The 25,956-nt window shown below is 36.1% G+C and overlaps 1 protein-coding gene across 3 annotated transcripts in view; it reads right to left on the reverse strand.

The window, feature by feature from the left end:
* The window catches only part of LOC128238491 (glutamate receptor ionotropic, kainate 2-like), a 54,484-nt gene that overhangs the window by 19,362 nt on the left and 9,166 nt on the right, over positions 1–25,956 (reverse strand). For all 3 annotated transcript variants that reach the window (XM_052954458.1, XM_052954459.1, XM_052954460.1), the window contains 6 exons: positions 13,619–13,774; positions 8,180–8,431; positions 7,306–7,487; positions 6,475–6,528; positions 2,850–3,017; positions 275–424 (listed from right to left, as the gene is read on the reverse strand). In XM_052954458.1, coding sequence (XP_052810418.1) covers positions 275–424; positions 2,850–3,017; positions 6,475–6,528; positions 7,306–7,487; positions 8,180–8,431; positions 13,619–13,774 — 962 coding nt within the window. The remainder of the gene's footprint in view (positions 1–274; positions 425–2,849; positions 3,018–6,474; positions 6,529–7,305; positions 7,488–8,179; positions 8,432–13,618; positions 13,775–25,956) is intronic.

Genomic DNA, 25,956 nt, shown 5'->3' on the forward strand with positions numbered 1-25,956 from the left:
TGTTTCGATATATGGCCATTGTTAAAGCTCTCGCAAGCCTACGAAACCAAGCCTATGACAATACTTCGACGTTTTCCTGATTGGAAACCTGAATTATTTGCCCTGAACATATTGGAAATCGGGTATAGCTTTAAATGAAATTAGATTTAAAATATCAATAAAATATTTCGGATTGCATTTTATCACCTCAAGTATAAATTCATGTCAATCATCTGTACAGTGTGTCTGTTTCAACACATCAAACATTGCCCAGTTTTTCCAACTGTATACTTACGGCCTTGATGTAGTTGAGGAGGTTACTTCCCTTCTTCCAGGTTTCCCGCTTGCCACAGAAAAGCTCCTGTGTCTGTAACTGCTGGTTGGAGAGGCTGGCCAGTGCACGGGCAAACAGCTGGACTGCGTCGTACATCAGCGCCGTGTCCGTCTGCACGGGAATTAACAGGTTATTATTTGTAATCTTAGACATTGTTGACGTTAAGGATTTCAGTAAATGTAAGAGTACGATTTTTGAATAGACGAAAGGAAAAAGCTATGCAACACTTGATAGCTTGCGTCTTTATGAGAAGTTTAGCGTCTGCGTGGAACGTTTAGAGTCTGCGTGGAACGTTTAGCGTCTGCGTAGAACGTTAAGAGTTTGCGTCTGCGTAGAACGTAGTGGAAAGTCTAACGTGTGCTTGGAACGTTTAGCATCTGCGTAGAACAATAAGCGTCTGCATGGAACTTTAAGCGTCTGCTTGGAACGTTTAGAGTCTGCTTGGAACGTTTAGAGTCTGCATGGAACGTTTAGCGTCTGCTTGGAACGTTTAGCGTCTGCATGGAACGTTTAGAGTCTGCATGGAACGTTTAAAGTCTGCTTGGAACGTTAAGAGTCTGCTTGGAACGTTTAGACAAACAATGCGAAATTTGGATGATCTTAAGTCCCTCCATACGTCTGTCTGTACCGGAATTTATTGAGTTCGATTCTGGCAAGCAAATTCTGCTTTATTTAGAAGTCCCATTGGTAACGCCAAAATAAATCAGATAAGTGATGGCGCAGACAATATCTTTCACTTTTCATGAAACATACATTCAAATGACCCTCCTATTTAACTGTGATGGATAATTTGCTTGTCAAAAAGGAGTTATGATTCCGAGAGACAATTGCCAGGACCCGTCTGGACAACAGTTCTATAAAATTTGACGGAAAGGAGGCCATAGAAGGGTGCATGTACTTTTATTCAGAATCAAGCAATGCTTAAAAAAAAATCTGTAAACGTTATGTTCGCTTAGGATTTGTTCGGAAATTGAATTTATAACAATACAAAGCAAATGCATCGTTGTAAAAACATATATTCAAACTAAGCTAATGTATCGAGTCCATATCGAGGTATGAGCGGAAAGGTTCTAACTGGAAAAAGCACTTTTTTGTATGACGAAATAAAGTGTTGCAAATTATTAAGAGTGTTAAAACTAAGATTTGAAAACCACCAATTTTTTAGCGTTAACAACGTTAATTACAACTTTGTTATTGCGTGATTGGTTGATTCAACTTGATAACCATTATCACGTGATGTTGTCAATGTATCGTGAAGCGGTAAAAATATCTACTACTCTGTTAAAAGTCCCGGTGGCGTTTTTTATATATGTTCCCTATACAGTTTAAACAACATAAACCAGCAACCAGACAGTTCATGCAGTACGTGTATGGCAATCTTGACTCAATACTTTTAAACAATATTTACGGCACTTATTTCGCCATTGCCTGCGGTGCATTTATCTATGGAGAGGACAGCAAAAATTGAACCTCATAAATCTTGAAACCACTTTTTTTCATTCGGAGCTCCTCGGCCATTTTTTCAAAAACAACCTCGGATGTATTCCGGTACATCTGTTGAAGTAGTCCGTATTTTTTTTGAATAAAAGCATTAATTAAATGTAGTGTTTAAGAGTTGTATTCATTGCTCTCAGTTTAAATTGATTGCCAGTGAAGTGTATTATTGCAAACATAATTACGATTCCCAAGAGTTAAGTCATAAATTTTAACTACTAAATAAGATTACTACGCGATCTATTTGCAGCGGACTTAAACGTACCACTTTTTGAGTATGTAAACCGTCCATATACATCCGAGGTTGTTTTTGAAAAAATGGCCGAGGAGTTCCGAATGCTTTTTTTAGGGAACGCGCAGTTCTTGACAAATATCTTTGTAAAGCAGCGAGCTCCTCACAGTCAACTTTTTTCACACTTGAGTTTATTTAATATTTCAAAAAAAAATTACTACGGTGATCAGGGTTTTTTGGCGAGGTAAATGTATAGCTTTAAAGGCACACAATAAAGGCTATTGCATATTTTAATACATTTTCATGTTTAGCTCATTTCACTTAAATGATTAAAACCAAAAAAAGCAAAGTATGTTTTAGGTACAGATGAAAACATAATAATTAACCTTTACAATTAATAGGTACATAGCCACAAATTCCCCAATTAAAAAGGCAGCAAAATATCGTGCATATTCTTTTTAACTGTACCTAAATCATAATCCTTTCTTTATCATTATTCTTTTGATACAAAAATCTCAGAGAGGTTTTAAAGCTGCACTCTCACAAATTGTACGTTTTGACAACTTTATTTTTATTTTTTGTCTTGGAACGAGCCAATATTGCGTCTTTTAAACCTCTCTGAGATTTTTGTAATATGGTTAAATGTGTCATTCTGCATTCATCATACAGGTGTTGTTGTTTTCAAAAGAAAAATTGAAAGAACCACAGGAAATAGTTCAAGTTGTACGTCCACCATTATATCAAGTGTCATTGTCCATCCTCGCAGACTTAAGACACCGCCATGCAATAAATCCCCACCACCTTGCTTACCGCTACAATGGACTTGCCAAGCAGTGGTGACCGGCCGATGTTGTTCTCCATGATTCCCCATTCCGCCATTATATTTAGAACATCGGGTTTAGTCGGCTTAATGAGGCGCATGGCCGTGATGTTGGCGCCCTTCTCCATAAACTTATCCAGGGAGAGCTGACCTAAGTCCTGAAATAAACACATCCACGGTTTGAAAATAATTCGCACTAGCGGAAGGCGGGAGGGGTCCCCTCGCCCCAACCCCCCTTCAAATTATCTGAGTTTAATTTTTGTTTCAGGGTAGGAGAAAAAAAGTAGTAAAATACACCCAAAATGCACAATTTTGGACTAGAAATTTTCTTGGAGTAATACAAAAAAACAGCCCTGCCAACATTTAAAACCAAATTTAATTTCGGTGCTGACGGATGGGCGCAGGTAAAAAGGTTACGCTCCTAAGTTACGCCCCCCCCCCTCTATCGTCAAATCCCGGATCTGCACCTGATTCGTCTTACGTTTACTCTTTAACCTTGTGTTGTTGTTGTTGTTGTTGTTGTTGTTGTTGTTGTTGTTGTTGTTATTTTACTTCCTTCCTAAACATGTACACATGTACATATTATATAAAGTATTTGCTTTAATGAACATTGCTCTAAAATTAATGTTGTTTTACTTCGGTAGTGTTGTATATGTGTAACCGTCTTAGCTATAGAGTATGCTTATAACTATTAAAGCCTCTTATATCCATTTATGTAGTTTACAGCATGCTCAACCAAATATTTATCCTACATTAAATTTAATTTTAAAGTGCAGTTTTCTTTTCATCTGTCACATTTCCCCAGATAAGTCTGCAAATACATGTGCTTCATGCTGCTTCTTGTATTTTATTTGGCTATCTGCTTTTGCATCAATATTATTTGCATTTTGAGATTTTTTCCAACATTAAAGTCAGACATAAGCACATCGTCTGAATAATCTTGTAATCGTCTGTTTAGAATCGATGTATTTACAAAAAATATTATGATTATATTATTTTATGTCGTAACTTTTTTGCTAATACTATTTAACATTTAATCTAATTTGAATGCATTTATCATCTTCAAAGTTCTTTGTTGCGATAATGAAATGTTATTTGATTTGCATTTTGTCGGAAACTAGCAAGTTGCGAGCTAATGTTATAACTTATCTATATCCGACGTGAAGTTTCTTGTATCTCTTGTATATAAATGATTTCGTAGCCAACTGCCTTGGTGACATTGGTGCCGCTAGCGTCGTTGCTATCAAAAACCTTTAGGTAGATTGTTATAACTCTTAACCTGTCCAGGGTTGGTATTCAATATTGGTCTTATTTGGATCTTAGAACGATGTAGCTAATCGAATAACTGGTTATTAATAACTGACCAATACAGTAAATGAAGCCAATGATGTATGAATATAAGATTAACTTAAGTTGAATATTGAAAACCACCCAGGATAACATCACATGCAACTAGACATTTATGTAAAGAAAGTACCGATACTCGGGTTAAATTGAATGTTGAGTTCTGCCCCTTGAACATTTGTCAGCAAATAACAACAACAAACAAGAATTAAAGATTACTGTTTTTGCTGTTTCAAATCAGTTAAAAGGCATGTACAAAAGGGCTAATTACACTAATTCGGAAACTGACTACGCAGTGTTGTATGCCTGTTTTATGACATGACAGTGAAGCAAACCATGTTTATAACATCTCGGACAATTGGCGACTTTCTATCTTTATTGTATTTTAAAGCACAATTGTTTAAAATACGTTCTACTCATGCTGGATCTACTTGAACTACTTTTTCTTGTTAATGTTTTACCACGGCATTGTTTGTACTCCTACACCTGATGGGATCACTTTATCGAATACATAGCGGCTAAACTCAGCAAAGTTAAGTTTTCTTATAAGTAACGTAACTTTTTTATGACGTTTTAAGTACGCACTTGGAACTGTTTTTTCCATAAATGGTGTCGGGGGTCGTAAAACACTAGAAATCAGTGTTATTCGGGTCAATTGATCATTTGATTATCGCATATAAAGGAAATTTATTTAGTGGTCTCTTACCTCCAAGAGCGAGATTAAAGATTAAAATACAATAAAAATAACAATTTACCTACATTTAATAACATTATAATTGTAATCAATCATAAATTATGGCAGTAAAACATCAAGCCTGGTACAATCAGACAGCTCCATCTTCCGATACCATGGAGATCCTTAACATATCAAAGCATTCATGAAATCAGATATACAAATTGACGTATCTTAAATGAGTTTAGAGCAACAATTTTGCCTGGAGATTGACGGACCAGTTGTTTTAGAAACGAGACTGGCAATAAATTGGAGTGTTTTTTTATATCCATGTCATTGTTGGTATATTGTTTTGTTGATGATGATGCTGTTAGCTAGAACGGTCGCCGCTGTTCAAACTGTTGTTATTGTTGTCGTTGACGATGATGATATTGTTGCTGTTTGCTAGAGCTGTCGGCTGGTGTTAATTATGTTGTTGTTGTTGATGATGATGATGATGATGATGATGATGATGATGATGATGCTGATGCTGATGATGATGATGATTAATAATAATAATTATAATTATATTAATTCTGGTAAATCTAATTTGGGGGTAAGAGTGCATTTTAGCGCACGTATATCACGAACATAATTATTTCACATAAGTTGCCCAAAGCCAAAAACTTGGCAAGCCACAAAATAGTCTGTGTACTCGAATTTATGACATAAAACGTTATTATAGTTAATAAATGCGTCGTAACAATGATAGAAATCCTTGTTCATAATTTATTATTAATATCTAGTTGGAATGATGAACAATGGCTTTATTCTTGGTAACAACACATTTATAAGCAGTTATAGCCATTGTGTACTTAATCCATCCGCAAAGATTTATATTGACTCTTAATTAAATTCAAATGAATTGAACCGGCAACGTGGCACGCGATGCACGGGTCACGTGTGGTGACGTTATCTGACGGTCTACATACGATGCCACCGCCATGAACCTCGTAAATCCAACAGCCACGTCGGAAGTTATGCACAAAGTCTATGATGTTATCATTAACTGATTTCCATAGCCATTTCTTTGAGTTTCTAAATAGATAGAGTGACACGCTGTATCACCATGTGCCAGATACGCGCTTCTGATCAAATTGAGCACTTGGGGCAATGATAAATTTGCAGCACTTGCGAAACCAAAGATATGTTCATGGATTACAAAAAAATGCATCTTTGTGAAAGATTCTTCGATGGAAGTTTCTTCAAAACTGTTTTTATATGAATACCTTGCGTTCGTTGTATCGCAATTCAAAATCTATGTAGTTTCTGTAGTTTTGCCAAATTACTTACAAAGCTGAATTGCCACAACGTTAATTTTACATGGCGTGAACATTTCTCAAGGCCTTTGTTATTTCAAGAAGGTAATATCACTTTAATTCCAGCGTTGTAAAATGGAAATGGAAGTAATCTTTGACCATATTGAGGTATTATGACTTACCAGAGTTGTAAAATGGAAATGGAAGTAATCTTTGACCATATTGAGGTATTATGACTTACCAGAGTTGTAAAATGGAAATGGAAGTAATCTTTGACCATGTTGAGGTATTATGACTTACCAGAGTTGTAAAATGGAAATGGAAGTAATCGTTGACCATGTTGAGAGAATCAGCCTGAAATATAAAAGACCGATATATAGTCGTCGATCATTTATAATAGTCGTTAAAACTACAGTCAAACCCCGTTTGCACGAACATGCAGGGACCGGCGAAAATACCTCGAGTCTCGAGATATTCGAGTAAAGTGGTAATGCTTATATTAAGCAGAAAACAAATCGATCCTTTTCATCTAGTTCGAGCCAACGAAGAAATTGAGCTAAGCGATTTCGAGCCAACGAGGTTCTACTGTATATGAATGTGCAGAATGCATTTTGCACAGTCTGTTCAAGAATACTTCTACGTACCGGTACCAAAGAATAAGAATCAGTAAAATTGGAGTGTGAATGGCCTTCTGATGTGGCAGTGTCCATCTCCCCTTCATAGCTAGGATCTGCCTCATAGGCGTTTTTTTTTTCAAATTTACTCATATCGGACAAACCGTCGGTAGAATGGACTTATCTTAAACTACCGTGCAAAGCGGAATCTAAATTGTTGTTTTTTTCTAAACATCACAAGTCCACATTAAAGAGGCAGTGAAATATAATTATTTTAAGTTTATACTCATACTGCATTTATTTGAATATTTAAGTTGGGCTGTATTTTCTGAGAGGCCAATATAACGTACGATACTGTTGATGGGACTCTAACACATGACAATTCCTCTTGGGTGGGAGGAAGGCACTAATACAACTTGACCAATTTCCCACTACCACTATCAACAAATGGAGTTTGTTTTATTACCATAACTACAAACATTTCACACTACAATGTGACGTCATTTTATCATTTTACCGCGTCCAAGATGTCTCTAGCCTTGTCCACGTGGCAGTCGATGACGACGCGGTACTCGAGTTTATCGTGCATGTCCTTGAGCATAGAGATATAGCCAGCCATGTGCTCGTCTAGCTGCCGGATGGTCATTTTGTAGTCCTCACCACGTGCGGTCTCTAGTATCTTCTGAAGGCGGATAAGGCCTGCAAGAGAGGGAAATGGTAGGTTATATGGCCATTTACTTAAAAAAAAGGAAAAAAAAGATGACAATCCATGTGCGTTTTGGGGCGTTTTTCGTGTCATTACAAGGATGACGATTTTCCTCTTTTCAGCTTATTTCCTCTTTTTGTAACTCGCCCTTACACTTGGAACGTTATCATATACACTTGTTGCGAAATACCCCTGGTACGTATACGAGGGGACTACGTTTTGTGCACTACGTCATCCATGCATGTGCACCATGTGCAAATTATAATTGCATTGTGATAACACGATAAAAGGGGAGTTATACGAGAAGTACAAGTTACGAGAAATAAACACAAGCAACTTTCAAACGCAACTGCAACCTTGATCTGCACCTGTATCTACTCGCTCGATTACGAGCACCTGCAGCCTCTCTTTTGTAGCCGATCTGTTCTTGGTTTTCCAGATCTGGCAATGGTATTAAAAGTTCACTCAAGGACAGTGGTCGCGACCAATGTTCTTGTCGATTGTCAGGTATCAGCATAAAAGAAAGAACCTATCACCCTAAATGCGGGGTTTCTTTATCGCGTGAAGATCAAAAACATTCTAGATATAAAATTTTCATGTATATTTTCTGAAAACATTTTCGTATAGTTTTCCCGGTATTATGATGCAAATATGCAGAGTCTAGTTTAAATTGTATTTGTCTTACTGTTGTTGTCTTCATAAATGACAGTGAATTCTTTCCATTCCCAGTGCACGAGAACAGCGGCGTACGCCTGAGACAGCACTTCGTGGTCCGGATATACGTTGATAGAGAAGTATTCCCGGGGCGTTCGCGCGTCCCAGACGCTTTCAATGTGCGGGATCTCGAACGCTTGACTAAGGGCCTGCACGTGCGCACGTGAGATATCCGAGACAGGGCCAAATATGGCGGCAATTCCCCCTCGCATCTGACGACACACTGAAATGTAACAATCAGTAATAAGCAGTGGTGGGTAAAATGCAAAACAATGTAATAATAACGTAGTACTAGTATGAAGAACATCATCATAAGGCGTTATGATAGACAAAGAAGTAGACGCGATGGCGGTGTTGTTTGTTGGTAGGCGGCGGTGGTGTTGGTGGACGTCAACATGGTGGTGGTGGTGGTCGTTGTCGTAGAAGTAGTAGTAGAAGAAGTAGCAGTGGCAGTAGCAGAAGCACTCCTACTGCTGCTGCTGCTGTTTCTGTTGTTACAGTAGCAGCAGCAGCAGCAACAGCAGCAAAAGGAATAACAGCAGCAGTAGCAACAACGGCAATAGCAGCAACAACAGCAACATCGTCATCAGCAGGAAAAGTAGAAGCCGTGGTTGCACTAGTACTAACAGTTGTGGTTTTATAAGTAGCAGAAATGCAAGTAAAAGTCGTTTTAAGAAGTGGTACATTTTCAACAGTATTTAAGATTCATGATCTTAATCAGTGTTATTTCATTATGATCACTCAATACCAGAATTTTACTAATAAGCCAATCAGTCGGGCGAATATGATAACGTCAACACATCTTAGCTAGGCGTCGACATTTTCCATTAACAAAAATCAACGCCACTGATTGCTTAGTCAAGGACTTCGCTGCCATTTTATTAAGAATCTGTATAAATGAAGCCGTTGCCCAAGCGAAGTTTGTTTGCAGGGGGATGATGGTTGTGAAAATCAAAATCGCCGTGTTTTTGACCATATTTTCACGTGGTAAGTAGTATAAATGATATATTACTGATAAATGATGGCGCCCTTTCGGCTACTGCCTGTCGGTTTCTCGAGGTGTTTGATTTCAAGTTTGTAGGCAGCGGAATAAAAAAATATATACAAATCTGATGTTTACAGATGTGGCTAGCCAGAATTTTGGACTTTTATTGCCACTTTCGCTCAAAATTCATATTTTTGCAACGTTTTCTCAATCAGTTTTCGTAAAATGCTGTTGTTTTCATTCATATTAATAACAGTATATGTAAAGACTCACTTTATGTGTACCCAACTAACAAAGAGTAAACCTTTTGATAGTTTACATGTTGGCAGGGTGGGGGTTGGGGGAAGTCCCCCATAAATGTTTTAACAGTTTCTAGTCCGAAATAGTGCATTTTAAGCGTTTAATATTACCTTTTCACCCCCCCCCCCCCCCTGAATCCGCTAGTGACGACAATGTGTTACTCCAACATTTAACAATTAACGTTGTCTTGAAATGAACATGACCATGTTACACCTGCAATTATGAATATCGCATCAATAGGTGGCAGTAGATGTCACAGCTGGTGACCGCATGTTCTGGATGTAATAAAATAAAACACAATGTTTCCGAGTATGTCTGACGAATTCTGCCACCTATAATCGCATCGTGTTGTCTGTTATTACCATGTTAATGGTTATAATAAGAAAACTTCTTTTAAATTTGGATAGGAAATGGTTTAACCATTTTACCATCTTCATTTAATCAAAGATATCTTTGTTTGTGCATATATTGGCGTTCAAATTCATTTAGCTGTTAAAATCCACCTACGTTGTGATTTATTAAATGCCCTGTAACGATAATGATCTGCTAATACCGGCGTGTTTTCAGTCATTAAACGTAAGATGCGGTTGAAAAACTGCCAGAGGTGTATTGTTGGGATTTTAATGATGTTTATTGGAAATGTTAAAACATTCATGGAAAGATAACGTGACGTTTATTTTGCGGTACGACCGGGAGCTAATCTGAGTGCAGGTTTATTCTTCGGCTCAGTCGGTATCGGGTTTAATTAGTTCTAAAATCCGGTGATACTGAACCTGTTAAATTCGAGTACAGGTAAAAAATGATGTAAGATATGGAAAATATGTTTAAGAAAATATTCGCATGTCATTTCTTCTACAAAAAGTATGTATTCGATCTTTGGATCTTAATATGATAGTTCAATAAAACTCTTTATTCTTAATATCAAAGGACTGATTGGCCATATATGATTGTCCAAGCTATGTAACAATGATCTGTGAACCTAACAGGAACCCACATACAGCGAAAGACAACATTCTAGCAGGGCATGGTACCGTGATAACGACTGTTGTAATAACTTTTTCTACAATCGTTGTAAAACAGATGTGGCATTTCATTGTGGAACTGAAGACCACATGGCACCGGGAACCTAAATCCCCTGGTATGCTGGCACGCTTCTACAGTTCTGTCACAGACTTAGAAATAGCTCAAACACTTTGGCGAGCATTCAAACCCACCTTCAGATCTGGTACGCGAAACCAACATGGGGCTAATTAACTCTCTAAATATATAATTGAAATTACCTGGTGCCCGTCTTTTGTACCATCTCTACCTGCTATAGTTTATATTTTATCAGTCGGATAAACGAAATCATAACCATGCATGAGACGGGTAAATATTGTTGGGCACAAATAACATGAATTGGATCATTTAACAATGATAAAGGCATGAAGAACTCCATCATAAAACAGAAGTGTTAATAGGTATTCCAGTGCCAATTCTGACAGACCGACCCCCTGAACACGGCTTATTTTCTTTATGGATCATGACTGCAGGCACGGACATTCGCCGCGGAACGCTTGAGAGCTACACAAATAAATATTCCTCATAGAAAAGCATGTCAAGAGGGCTTTTTTGAGTTAATTAGTTGTAGAAAACTCGTTCATCATCTCTAAGGTATACGGAATTCTCAAGATGAACATATAAATTATTTTTAGTATTTTGCGGAAGTAGTCAACCAGAAGAACCGCTAATTTCTGATATTTACTTTCTTTACCCCATACGCACTAACCATCCTAGAACTTGTTCAATGGAGGGTGCCAACTGACTAATTGATTTACAATTAGCCGAAAAATTACCATTACATGAAGAACATGTTGGAAAACATATTGCTTACAGCATCCCTCTGTTATTGATAAATGTTTCGTCTGTAGAGAGTCGGTATTGCCAAACATCGAAGATCATGCGGCTTAAATATCTGGAGATAATAGTTTCAAGATTCGATCTTTAGTACCGTCTTTTTGTTCGATGTACACGTGCAAAGAAATCGTTCGATTCTGAGTCAAGGGCCCGTATCAATAAGATATCTTTGTCGTAAAACTTACACTGCTTGTTCTATTCTGTGTCAGGGGCCCGTTTCGATAAGATATCTTTGTCGTAAAACATACGCTGCTTGTTCTATTCTGAGTCAGGGACCCATTTCAATAAGATATCTTTGTCGTAAAATTTACGCTGGTTAAGAGTGCAGGATGGGACACTCGTAACGTTACGGCAGAATCTATATGATAAATGTTTTTACGATATTTTTATTGAAACGCAGCTCACGTCTAAAACGGTGGTACGCCTGGAATTTACGATATCGGGCCTTACAATCTTTACTGAAACGGTTTTCAGGCTGTTCAATACTTTAATCCAATATACAATTAAAATATCCATGGCATACCATTTGGATATTTAAATTTATTAAAGCTGCACTCTCACAGATATACCATTTTAACAACTATTTTTTTTGTCTTGGAAAGAGCAAATTTTTGCGTAAATATCTGCAAACCCAATGATATAAGATTGCTGATAAAAGATCAGATCGCAGATTTTCATATTTCCGTTCGAAAATTAATGTTTTATGGCTTAAACCGTTACTAAGGGTTTAATAAAAATGCATTAAACATCAATTTTTGAACTTAAATAAAAAATCTGCGATCTAATTTTTTGTCAGCAGTCTTTTATAACTGGTTTCCATGGATTTTCGCAAAAAGATGGCTCGTTCCAAGACAAAAAAAAATAAAGAATTTGTCAAAATGTTCAATCTGTGCGAGTGCAGCGTTAAATGCTTTGAATCTTACGCGTGGCGTAGTAAAACACAGCATTTCGCGCATCTTTGTGGACAGTGGCAATTTGTCTTTATAACGAATACAGTCGGACAGCATATGGTTTGTCCATGTTCCTACTAAATTGGCACAGATTCTTGGAGTAAATTGGTTAACACATGTAATTGGGTAAGTGATTTGTTTCCTCGGGTATTTGTGTACACGTGTTTTACATGATAACCACCGGCACGTGTTACATCATCGAGAGAGGTACACGAGGAAAGAACGCATACGAGTATGTATCATTCACTAGCACAGAGGTCCTCGACCCCATGTTAATGTATGCTTGCGGTGGTGAATTATTGTCTTGAAATTGTACAGGGACCAGCACTGTTTACAGACTTGGCAGTCGACAACTATACAGACTTGGCTGTTGACTATCATCCACACGGTTACATGAAAGTAATAACAAATACTAAGAGCATTCCGCCAAGAAAACTAAATTATCAATAAACCTGCATACGTTTCCAAGATGTCATTGAATTACAAACGTTTATGATCGACTTCTTTAAGTGATACTCGTATGTATAATAAATATCACAAAGAAAAATTTTGAGTGATAAATAACTAACTTCTTACTAAGTAATGCATTATGGAAAATATAAGTTACTGATAACAAGATTGTAACTGTGTATTTAATAGCTGAAAACGCACACATATTAAATGACTCGTGAGTCCCAAAATATTTACAGTCACCGACGATCGACTCATAAGGTAGAAATACCCTGCATTCTGCACATTTCTTTGAATTTGAAAACGGTATGTTGAGCTTTATCCCCGTATCATTTGGAAAGGACATACGATTAGTATATTCAACGTCTGTGTCTAGTTAAAGAAGGTCAAAGAGGCCAAACGAGTCTTCTTTAACCGAACATAAAATACAACATCATTGACATTGCTGCGGCAAAATACTCATTATAAAAAACCCTACATCTTTAGCCAAAGAAATTACACATAGGTAATTATTAAGTACTAGGCTAAATCATTAATATAAGAATTCTAACTTTTAAAGGTCAGCTTACTGCAACACATCTGATACACAATCCCTGCGTCAGGTTTTGCGTTGACAATGTGTCAGCCGATGAGGTAGTATTCTAAGACAGTTAGATGACCTGAAGTAATAGTTTAATGATTAGGAAGGGCTTGTTCGCTACGCTCACTCCGTCCATCCTTAGTCATTAAAATGTAACTTCATGCCACCAATCTTTTACTTATTAGGTGTGAAATGGGATTGTCTGGTTCCCGCACTTTGATTTTGAAACAACAACATTCTTTTACTCACTTTTCTTGTTGGCCTCAAAGCTGTTGTCTGGGTCCACATAGTCTAGGTCAATGACGATATTGCGCGAGGGCCCCACGAGCTGGTGCATGTTCACCTTGGTAACCGCGTTCTGGAGCGCCAACACAAGACCTTCGTGCTTCGGTTCGAACAGGCCAGCTGAAAATACGCATTAAAGCATTAAATTGTTTAAAGGATTTGAATAAGCGAATTAAAACACTGAGATTATTTAGTCTTATTCTTGAATGAAATACTTTATTTTAACAGTATATAGAGACCATTATTAGCCAATAGTTAAGTACAGGTCTGTCCTAGCCTGAATGGCTGCATCATGGCTGGATCTCATCAAAACCCCACCATGTGACTTAAAAGTGTATTCTGATGCAAAAAAGGGAAATTTGCTTTGGAATTCTGAAGCCAAAATACTGTGGACACCGCTATAAATTAAACTAAATTAAGAAGGTTTCACCGCGCCAATATTTTGTCAAGAAGGTTTTGTAATGCTGGTCTTTATCGATGCTTAATCAGCTGATAACAATTATGTTTAGTCATCTTCACTGTGAGTCCCGTGCCCTCTTCGCGAAATGCACGAACAATGTGCGTATCCCATTTTGGCATTCAATGGGTGATGGAATATTATATTAACATGTTATACGAATCTACAGGTCTTTTCTCTAACACAGGTGGCAGATTCCATCAAACTTTCACGTATTCGTGAATCAAACCTCTTCAATGAAAGTGCAGGTGTCTGCTCATTAAATTTCTTTTATAACTATAGATGTTCCGGTTACCTTGGCTTGAATACCTTCATATCACTGGCGGATTCAGTGTGGGGGACGGGGGGCCAATATATTGAAAATAGTAATAAAATATGCCCAAAATGCATAATTCGTACCAGATATGGTTAAAAAATCTTAGGGGAGCACCCCTACCCCACCCCCGCCTGCCAACACCTTGAACTAAATTATTTTTGGTTCGTCGGAAGGGGGGTTGCGCCCCTAAGTTATGTACCCTCTAACGTAAAATCCTGGATCCGCCCCTGTGTTTTATGCTTATAAAGATGTCAGCAACAAAATTGTTCACCATCTCTAACTGATATTGCCATATAATTTATGGTCCTTGATGAAAAGTGAAGACGTCTTGTTCGAAATTATTAACAAAAGAAGCTTCTGGTTTCTTTAATCATTTGATATGCAAAAATGCAAGATTTTTGTTTGATGATAGTTCTGTTTGTGGGTGGAAAGAGTTGGAGGGGGTCCAGATTAAAACCGACAATCCCATGTATAAAAATATAATCATTTTTATCGGTAATAATTGAAAATATTTACAGGTAAATACTACCTGCAGTAAGCTGTTATTATAAATCACTGGCTAAGTTTTTCTTACAATACTTCAACAATAACAGTGATCAGAGGAGATTTACCGAGAATGAAAGCCTACAATAAACGACCTGACGGATTAATGATGATTTGAGAAGATATGAGCAAATCAAACACCGACATAAAGGAGTCTATGGGAACGGAAAGCAAAACATCTTCTCCAGAAACAATAATGAACTTGACAGAATAATCCTATCTGGAATCATAAACACACAATGTTTGGCATATGTGCGAGATTATTTTATTTACATCGCAGAAAATGGTTTGATTTTTCAATTAGGTTATATAGGCAACGTGTTAACTGATTAGTTTTGATAAAACCATGTCACAGATGTATAAAATAGATATTAGATTATTTATTAATTAACAAAGCATTCCTCTGGCGGGATTTTCGTCAGGTTTCGTGTAATGGGAAAACTATACAACGAACTCAGTATTCGTTTAAAGCAATTAGTGATCATTAAGCGATTCGCCGAATAAAATGTCATCTCGACTTTCACTGACACTGTATCGATAGTCAATTGTCGTTGGCAAGCTCGACATTTAATGTCGAATGACGAATTGTCGAGTCATCAAAGTCGATTATCGTTTGTTGTGATTTACTTCAATCCAGATCGTCGTATGTTATATGTGTCGTAACAAATATGTGTCGTATTAAATATGTGTCGTAATTTTTGTGTGTCGTACCTTATATGTGTCGTACCTTATATGTGTCGTATCTTACATATGTTGCAGCAAATATGTGTCGTATATAATTTGTGCCGTACCTTATATGTGTTGTTTCTTACATATGTTGCAGCAAATATGTGTCGTATATAATTTGTGTCGTACCTTATATGTGTCGTTTCTTACATATGTCGCAACAAATACGTGTCGTATCTAATGTGTGTCTTACATTATATGTGTCGTACCATATATGTGTCGTATCTAATGTGTGTCGTACCTTATGTGTCGCATCTAATGTGTGTCGTACCATATATGTGTCGTATCTAATGTGTGTCGTACCATATATGTGTTGTATCTAATATGTGTCATACCTTATTTGTGTCGTACCTACTATATGTTGCAACAAATATGTGTCGTCTATAATGTAAGTCGTACGTTATATGTGTCGTATCATTTATGTGTCGGAGCAAATATGTGTCGTATCTAATATGTGTCGTATCTAATGTGTGTCGTACCTTATATGTGTCGTATCTAATATGAGTCGTATCTAATGTGTGTCGTACCTTCTATGTGTCGTAACTTATATGTGTCGTATCTTATATATGTCGTAACTAATTTGTGTCGTATCTTAAATGTGTCGTATATAATATGTGTCGTATTTTATATAAATCTTATCTTATATGTTTTGTATCTTCATGTGCCGTATAGTATTGAAAGCTTATTTAAGTAATACATTTCGTATATTACGTGTTTATATGTGCAGCTCGTATACAGCCGCTACAAATTTCACTTAATCGCCTAAATTACCAGCGAATAATTCGTGTTTAAACTTAGTATGTAAACCAAAACGCTTTGTGAAGTACTATTTATAAAAATATATATCACAAACTTTGTACGTTATAAATGTAGAATTACTTTTTCGGCAATTTGTTCCTCGATGTGTTTTGTTACTTGCCAAATAAAAGAAATATTTTGCTTAAAATTATAAAGGGGAGTAATAATTAGGAAATTAGCTATCAACTGTAATGGCGGTGCTTTTCTTTCAAACGCGTCCAATTGAGTCAAGTCTTGTATATAATTCACCAAACACTATACAAAATTGACAGCTACGTATTTAAACAGAACTCTGTAAATTCAGGCTTATAACCATTATTTTTTTTAAAAAAGGGAGGTAATAACAAGTACGGGTAATACGATTCCGGTATACGATTACACATCATATATTTGTGTTTGTATTAGAAAGGAAAACAAAGCAAACGCATTATAATAAGATGCCAAGTTTTAATATCGCGTTAGCTTCTGATTTTACAGTTTAGCTTTTTGGTCGCTTTGACTTATACGAGTATCAAAATGGGATGATAAACTTATAGAAAGCAATAAGATAAAAGATACCGCCGACTATTAAGCAGTTAGTTTTGAAGTTAAAACATTAAAAGCGCAATTACTTTTGTTTTGAACAGTTAAACAAACATAAACCGCACAATGAGGAATCGAGCAGTATTTATTAACGAACAAAATGGTGCAGGTGCGTTCAAATGCGAGAAAAAAGTGTATTTAAAAAAATATTCTTCATTATCTAAACAGACTGCTGTGCATGGAATGCGCGCAATTAAAATCTTCTAATCGGTATCTTGTTTGTTGCTGTGAATTGTATCATTTGGTCCTGAAAGTCGAAAACGGTTCAATTTGTCAATATAAAGACATCTCTTCCGACTTTCAGGACCAAACAACGCCATTCTTAATAACAACAACAACAACAACAACAACCAAAGTATCGACGGAAAGGTACGAAAAATTCGTACATATTGTACCATGGTTTATAGCTCCGTTGCCTTATTCAACTTTTATTGTTATGATTGACGTTTTTTTTCAACACAAACGTTTGACTTTTTATCAAAAATGTTCCTTCTCCAAAAATGCCGTATAAACGCATGTTCAATATACACCAGTGGCAAATGTTGTGCATATAAATGCAGCATATTGTTACTCATTATCTAAAGACGTCTATTTTGTTATAGTATTAACTATTACAGCAAAGAACATACACGCCAATAAGACTTCTTTCCTCCATTTTCTTGTTATGGAATGCTTAAAAAAGCTGCCCGGTTTGGCAGGATATATCTCTTGAGATGCCAAAAGCGAAAAAAGATGAATCTTGAAGGGCGTGAGATTATTTATTTTCAGAATCAATGTCTGTATAATAACTCATTTTACGGGCCGCTGGCGCACAACTAGGCTGGGACATCTTTTTTTTTTGCAACGACAAACAGGTCAACCTCTTCTGTGACAGACAAATAATGGTGTGTGTTTTATTGTCAAACGTTAGCAACATATATCCGGCTATGTTGTTTTAACCATTGTCAAGTGTTCAAAATTATATTTTGACTAACAAAATGGAAGATGTTTTAAAATTCGCCGTATTTATATTGGTAAATAAGCAGTTCATCGGTATATTTAAACAAATACTGGGCCAATAGGCGATTTACATATTTTGAACACTATTTAAAGCAGGTTAATGTTAAGTTTAACCAGTATTTAATAAGATAATATAATAATTTCGAAACACATATAATAAAGTAGACAGATGATCACACAGTAATCATGACAATTTATATTTGTAAATAGTACGAATAAGCCCAGTTAATACTTGATAATATGCATTTATAAAATAAACTGGTCCTCAGGCTGTGCCAGACCTGACCACATGCATATTAAAAACACTAATCTATACATAATAATTATTATAAAACAATATAACAATAATGGACCTCTTATTCCTTTCAAGATTTTGAAATAAAGCAGACATGAATATATCTATCTCTTTCAGAGCTAATTACGTTAACGGGTGATGATTAAGTAAAGGCAGTTATATTCTCGACTAAATGTATCAAGGTCATGTTCAACTCAGTATATATAGATGTAATTTATCTTTTTCATACAAAATCGGTGCAGGAGAACAATTTTTTAAACCTAGGCACTACTTTTTCTCAGTTGATATTCTATGTGTTTTTCATCGTTAAAATGTCAGTAATAATGGTTTAAAATATTTACGAGCAGAGAAATATTTAGGGAACGAAAGTTTAAGTATCATCGGCATATAAAACATTTATTTAGTGCAGCGTTAGTGAAGTCCGAAGGTAAGTGATTTATTCCATGTTCCTTTGCATATATCAACACTTATTATTTGTAAGATTTTTTGCGATAATCCGACCGCAACGCTGAAAAATAACGGTTCCAAGATAATTGTACGTGGTTTAATTCGACTGTTTAAACAGCGACATCATCAATGACGTCACTTGCTTCAGCGACGTCACATACACTTTACCTCAATTAAAAGTCTCAATAATCTAGACGCTTGCATCTGGTCCGAGTCTCTTTAAGGAATGAACTGCGGGGTTGATGTCAATATCGGGGTATGAACGCAATTGGGCTGGTCAAAGTGTACCTTGACCAGCCCAATTGCGTTCATATCCCCGATAATGACATCAAACCCGCAATTCATTACTTATTTTTACACCAATAGTTCATTATATCATTCAACAATAGTTAAAACAATACTTCATTTCATTTAAGAAAACCTTTCAGTAATCCTTTCTTGCACATTCTGTAAATGGAACTACCCGACTGTATCCGGAAACAATTTATCAAATGACGTCACAATAACGCGGGAAAAGAAATCACTTTTAAACGTAAAATTGAAACACTTATGACAACAATACATTTAACATATCATAAATTTACAATTTCTAAAATGTTGATTTATATTCTACGGGACTTGCTGAGGCATTACAAACAAAAACAGGATGAACAATTTGCATGTGAATTGTTATGCGATGAATTGCGATCCATACATATCCGAAGATGTTGCGTTCATCGGATGATAACCGCAATTGCCGAAAGGCAGTTCATTTAACTTAAAAGGAATGTAAGTTGAGGTGTAAATATACTGTATTGACGTCATTGACTTTGATCAGAGCGGCTGATTGATTGAGTCTACTCAATGAAACTTCATTTGACCAATCACAATCGATGTTTTATTAAGATCAGGGGCAATCCGAAGACATTGCGTTCATTAGAATATGGAAGCAATTGAAATAATATGTTTTCATCTAAGGACACTCAATATCGAAGTAAATATTGCTGTGCGGAAGGGAATGCTGAATACATTTCTTGGCATATCTCTGCTTTGAATGCATCTTGAACGTTTTGTTATATGTTCGGATGTCGGAGCCACATTTTGAAATCATTAATCATAGCCATAGAAACCAGGTCCAAGAGAGGCGGGTATTTTTCTTCATAAAGAGAGAGAGAAATTGAAAGCTGTGCACGACAGATCGTGCGATATAAACATGAGATAAGAGTGAGTCTGGTCTATGCAAGCCTTTTTATATAAATGTACGAAGGTATAATACGCATAATAATGCACATCATATAAGTACATTTCGGTGCTACTGTCTGAAATGAAACCCAATAGTAGCAATTAATGAACGTACTGGGAAATATGTTGGCTCAAATATTTTTTAAAATGTACTTGAGAAAAGTTTGTTGAAAGTAGAAAAATATCATTCTGGGCCCATATTGCACTGATCACGTCTAAAGTCTTGTTTGATAGTCTCGAGACTCACACTCAAAAAAGTAAAACATATATTTTGATGTAAAAATGTCATTACAGAAGGAAAGAAGGTTTTTGCTGTAACAAATAGCCTGTTCTTCGATCAGGCATACACCTCTTGCCAAAATAGGTTGTATACAGTCGACCCCCGTAGGCTCGAACGCGCTTTGCTCGAGGCTCGAAGTATTTTCACCGTTCCATGGGAGTTGGAGCCTAAGGGGTCGACTGAATAATACATATCTTGGAACATCTAACATTTTTCTGAGTCTGAGTCTCAAACTAAATGTAATCTAACTATAACTAATGCAATATGCACGTTAAAACACTGCAAATACCTAATAAATGTACCATTATTTAAAAATTACGAACTACTTCAACTGATGTAACGGCATTAATCATGGCGAGGTTTGTTTTCGATGGAAAATGGCCGATGAGTTCCGAATGAGAAATATTATTAACCGTTTTGTCATGGCTTTTGAAGGCTTCCGATCGAAACAAACGCTGATTTAACTTAAATGATAACTGCCAAAACACGAAACTGCGCAAAAAAATCGAATTCATCTGGCAGTTTCTATAAATCAAACACGAAACATAATTCGATTTCATATCAAAACTTGTATTTTCATTGATAAAAGCCAAAGGCGATTTATTTTTCGTTACGGAGATTTTGTCTTCAAAAAGCAGAGAAAGTGCAGTTATATCGATAGCATGAAATTTAAAAGGCTAAACATGCCAAAAGTTTTCATTGTCTGAGAAAATTGAAACAAAACAGCATCGTCTGAATTTGTTTTCTTATTTCAAGCTTCGACAGCTAACAGACAGTTTCATATGGAATGATGTCGAGACGGTTTGGATGTCTGCTGCACAATTGTGCCATCACTGGCTTTTGAACTCGGTCAGTGCAGCTGGTTAAGGAACAATCTAGGACAGCTGAATTTATCCCCGAACCTTATCATGAAAACAGATTGGAAAGTATTCATAAACATGTACGCAGTTAATATAAAATAAAAATATGATTTCATCTCTATTTTAGTTTGTCCGTTTTGCGAAGACACGTGCGAATGTATTGTCGTTGAATTTGTGACGTTGGAACCGTTATCGTGGTCGTCGTCCCTCAAAAGCTTTCATTGTGATCATGGCCTGAACACCGTTGGATATATAAGTAGGAAGCTAAGTTTGTTACACATAATATATACTGATTTAGCATATGTGTAGCAAGTATCACGCATATGGCTTAAATATGTGTCGAGTTTACTGTTGTTTGCCTTGTTGATCTGGAATAAAACGTAAGTTCGAGGTGTTGTGTCTCATACCTCTTTATGACATTGCCAAATAAAACTGTTTGCAGCCTTTGTATAAGACTTTGATAGTTTGTCCACGGGTAATCATTTGGTTATTTGACTCATTAAAACGATACGATTGGTAAGTATTTCTTATTGGATAAATATTGACCAATCAATAAACATTTAAGATAACTTTGACTAGACAAAAAAAAACAATTTTATACAATTGGACCCTAAACTTGTTCCATCGGCGTCATATACACTTGACCTTAATTAAACGTCATTTGACCAATCACAGTCGTCGTTTTATTAAGATTAAGATCAGAGGCATTCCATAGACATTGCGTTCATCAGAATATGGATGCAATTGAAAGAGTATAAATTGTATGTTTATCAAAGGAAACTCAATATCGGAGTAAATATTGCTGTGCGAAATGGGAATACTGAATACATTTCTTGGCATAGCTCTTCTTTGAATGCATCTTGAGCGTTTTGTTATATGTTCGGATGTCAGAGCCTCATTTTGAAATCATTAATCATAGTCATAGAAACCAGGTCCAAGAGTGGCGGGTATTTATCTTCCTAAAGAGAAAGAGAAAGGGAAAGCTGTGCACGACACATCGTGCGATTTAAACATCAGATAAGAGTCTGGTCGATGCAAGCCTTTTAATAAAGATGTTAGAAGGTATAATACGTATAATAATGTACAACATATAAGTACATTTCGGTGTTTATGTCTAGCATAAAACCCAAAGGTAGCGATAAATCAACGTGTATGAAACAATTATGGCTACAATATCTTTTAAATGAAATTTGAGAAATTGAGAATGTATTTTTGAAAGTTGGAAAAAAATCTGGGCCCATCTTTTACTGACGTCTAAAGGTTTGTTAAGCATAGAAGCTCAGACTCAGAAAAAGCAAAACATATATTTGATGTTAAGATTTAATTACATGAGCAAAGAAGATAAAAAATGCTATATTTGTAACAAATAACCTGTTTTACAATCAGGCATATACCTCTTGTAAAAATTAGTTATTTAATAGATATTTTGAAACATTTAAGAATTTAGTTTTCAGAGTCTAAGTCTCAAACTCAGACTCAAGACATACGTGCATATGGGCCAAGGAATTTGTTGTACATACCGCAAGTTTGCGAAATGTGCACACAAATCAATTCCCAATGTGGCATTTTCTTAAAAATATTCATTCGGAATTTTCCGGATATTTTCCATCGAAAACAACCTCGGATGTATATGGACGGTTTACAATGTCAGAAATCCTGACATTTACTAACGTTGCAAGAAGATCGCGTATAAATTTCAATTTAGCAGTTAATCTTAATAACATTGCTATTGTGAATTCAAATAATTAGAGCAAAAATACACTTCACTGGCAATCGATTGAAACTTAATCAAACAAAATACCCGTTAAAAAACTTCAATTGATTAATACTATATAAAAAACTACTTCTACTGATGTACAGGAATATATCCGAGGTTTGTTTTCGATGGAAAATGGCCGAGGAGTTCCGAATGAGAAATATTATAAACGGTTTTGTCAAGGCTTTTGAAGGCTTCCGATCGAAGAAACAAACGCTGATATAACTTAAATGATAGCTGCCAAAACACGGAACTGCATAAGATATCGAACATATCTGGCAGTTTCCATAAATCAAACACGAAACGTTAATTCGATTTCATATCAAAACTTGTATTTTAATTGATAAAATTCATGAGCGATTTATTTTTAGTTACGGAGATTTTGTCTTCAGAAAGCAAAGAAAGTGGTATTGCAGTTATATCGATAGCATGACATTTAAAGAGCTAAACATGCCAAAAGTTTTAATTGTCTGAGAAAATTGAAACAAATCAGCATCGTCTGAATTTGTTTTCTTATTTCAAGCTTCGACAGCTAACAGACAGTTTCGTATGGAATGATGTCAAGACGGTTTGGAAGTCTGCTGCACAATCGTGCCATCACCGGCTTCTAAACTCGGTCAGTGCAGCTGGTTAAAGTAAATTTATTCATGCGACGTCATATATGCGGTTAATATAGAAGCACATATGATTTAATTTTATTAAGATTAGAGGCACTCCGAAGACATTGCGTCCATCAGAGTAAGGATGATATTGAAAGAAGATGAGTTCATCTCAGGGACCTCAATAATGAAGTTAATATTGTTGTGTGAAAGGGAATGCTGAAAACAGTTCTTGGCATAGCTCAGCTTTAAATGCATCTTGAGCGTTTTGTTATATGTTTGGATGTCAGAGCATCATTTTGAAATCATTAATAATAGCCATAGAAACCAGGTCCAAGTCTGGCGGGTATTTATCTTCATAAAGAGATACAGAGCGAGAGAAAGGGAAAGCTGTGCACGACAGATCGTGCGATATAAACATCAGATAAGTGTGAGTCTTGTCGTTGCAAGCCTTTTGATATAAATGTACGAAGGTATAATACCCATAATAACGTACAACATAAAAGTGCATTCCGGTGTTAATGTCATAAATAAACTCCAATAATAGCAATTGATCAACGTGGATGCAGATATGATGGCTACAATATTTTTAAAATGAAATTTGACAACTTCAGAAATAGTTGTTGAAAAGTGATTTTTTTATCTGGGCGAATATTATATTGACGTCTAAAGTCTTGATTAATAGTCTTGAGATTCACACTCAGAAAAAAACAAAAAAACAATTTTGATGTAAAAATGTTAGTACAGGAGCAAAGAAGTTAAAAATGCTGTATTTGTAACAAATAACCAGTTCTACAAGCAGTCATATACCTCTTGTCAAAGTTAGTTATTACTTATATCATAGATATTTTGAAACATTTAAGAATTAAATTTTCTGAGTCTCTGACTCAATTCACTAGTGCATATGGGCCAAGAAATTTGTTGTACATACTGCATGGTCACTTAACGTACAAACCTATCAATTCAGAATGTGGCATTTTCTTAGAAATATGTATTTGGGACTTCTCGGCTCTTTTTCCATCAAAAACAAACCTCGTGTATATGGACGGTTTACAATGTCAGAAAGCTTTACATTTAACTACGCTGCAAGTAGATCGCGAATATAATTTCAATTTAGCAGTTAAACTTACTGACATTAATCTTGTGAATTTAAATAATGTATGCAATAATTCACTTCACTGGCAATCAGTTTAAACTTTATGATACAATATACACGTTAAAACACTACAGTTAATTAATACTATTATTTAAACTTTTACGCACTACTTCTACCGGTTTACCGGCATTCATCATGGCGAGTTTTGTTTTCGATGGAAAATGGCCGAGGAGTTCCGAATGAGAAATATTATAAACGGCTTTGTCAAGGCTTTTGAAGGCTTCCGATCGAAGAAACAAACGCTGATTTAACTTAAATGATAGCTGCCGAAACACGGAACTGCAAAAGATATCGAACATATCTGGCAGTTTCCATAAATCAAACACAAAACGTTAATTCGATTTCATATCAAAACTTGTATTTTCATTGATAAAATTCAAGAGCGATTTATTTTTTAGTTACGGAGATTTTGTCTTAAGAAAGCAAAGAAATTGGTATTGTAGTTATATCGATATCATGACATTTAAAGAGCTAAACATGCCAAAAGTTTTAATTGTCTGAGAAAATTGAAACAAAGCAGCATCGTCTGTATTTGTTTTCTCATTTCAAGCTCCGACAGAGCTCTAACACACAGTTTCGTATTGAATGGTGTCGAGACGGTTTGGATGTCTGCTGTACTACTGCACAATTGTGCCATCACCGGCTTTTGAACTCGGTTAGTGCAGCTGGTTAAAGAACATACTAGGTCAGCTGAATTTATCACTGAAAGCGTCAACAGCTAACAGACAGATTAGTATTGAATGATGTCGAGACGTTTTGGAAGTTGCTGTCCTACTGCACAATTGTGCCACTACTGGCTTTGGCTTTTGAACTTGGTCAGTGCAGCTGTGGAAAGAACATACTAGGGCAGCTGAATCTATCACTGAAAGCTTCGACAGTTTACAAACAATAAATGAATTGCATTAAATGATGTCCAGACGGTTTGGAAGTCTCCTGAACTACTGCATAACTGTGCCATCATTGACTTTCGAACTTGGTCAGTGCAAAACATACTAGGACAGCTGAATTTATCCCCGAACCTTTTCATGAAAACGGTTTCGAGAGTATTCATATTCGCGGTTATTATAGAATAAAATATGATTTAATTTCTATTTTTAAGTTTGTCTGTTTTTCGAAGACAAATGCGAATGTATTGTGATTGAATTTGGAACCGTCCTCGGAACCGTTGTGGTCGTCGTCGTCGTCGCTAGAACGCTTTCATGGTGACCATGGCCTGAAACCCGTTAGCTATGTAGGTAGGGACCCAAGCTTGTTTCATACAGTATAC

This window comes from Mya arenaria, chromosome 6 (genome assembly GCF_026914265.1).
Source record: "Mya arenaria isolate MELC-2E11 chromosome 6, ASM2691426v1".
Taxonomy (NCBI): Eukaryota; Metazoa; Mollusca; class Bivalvia; order Myida; family Myidae; genus Mya; species Mya arenaria.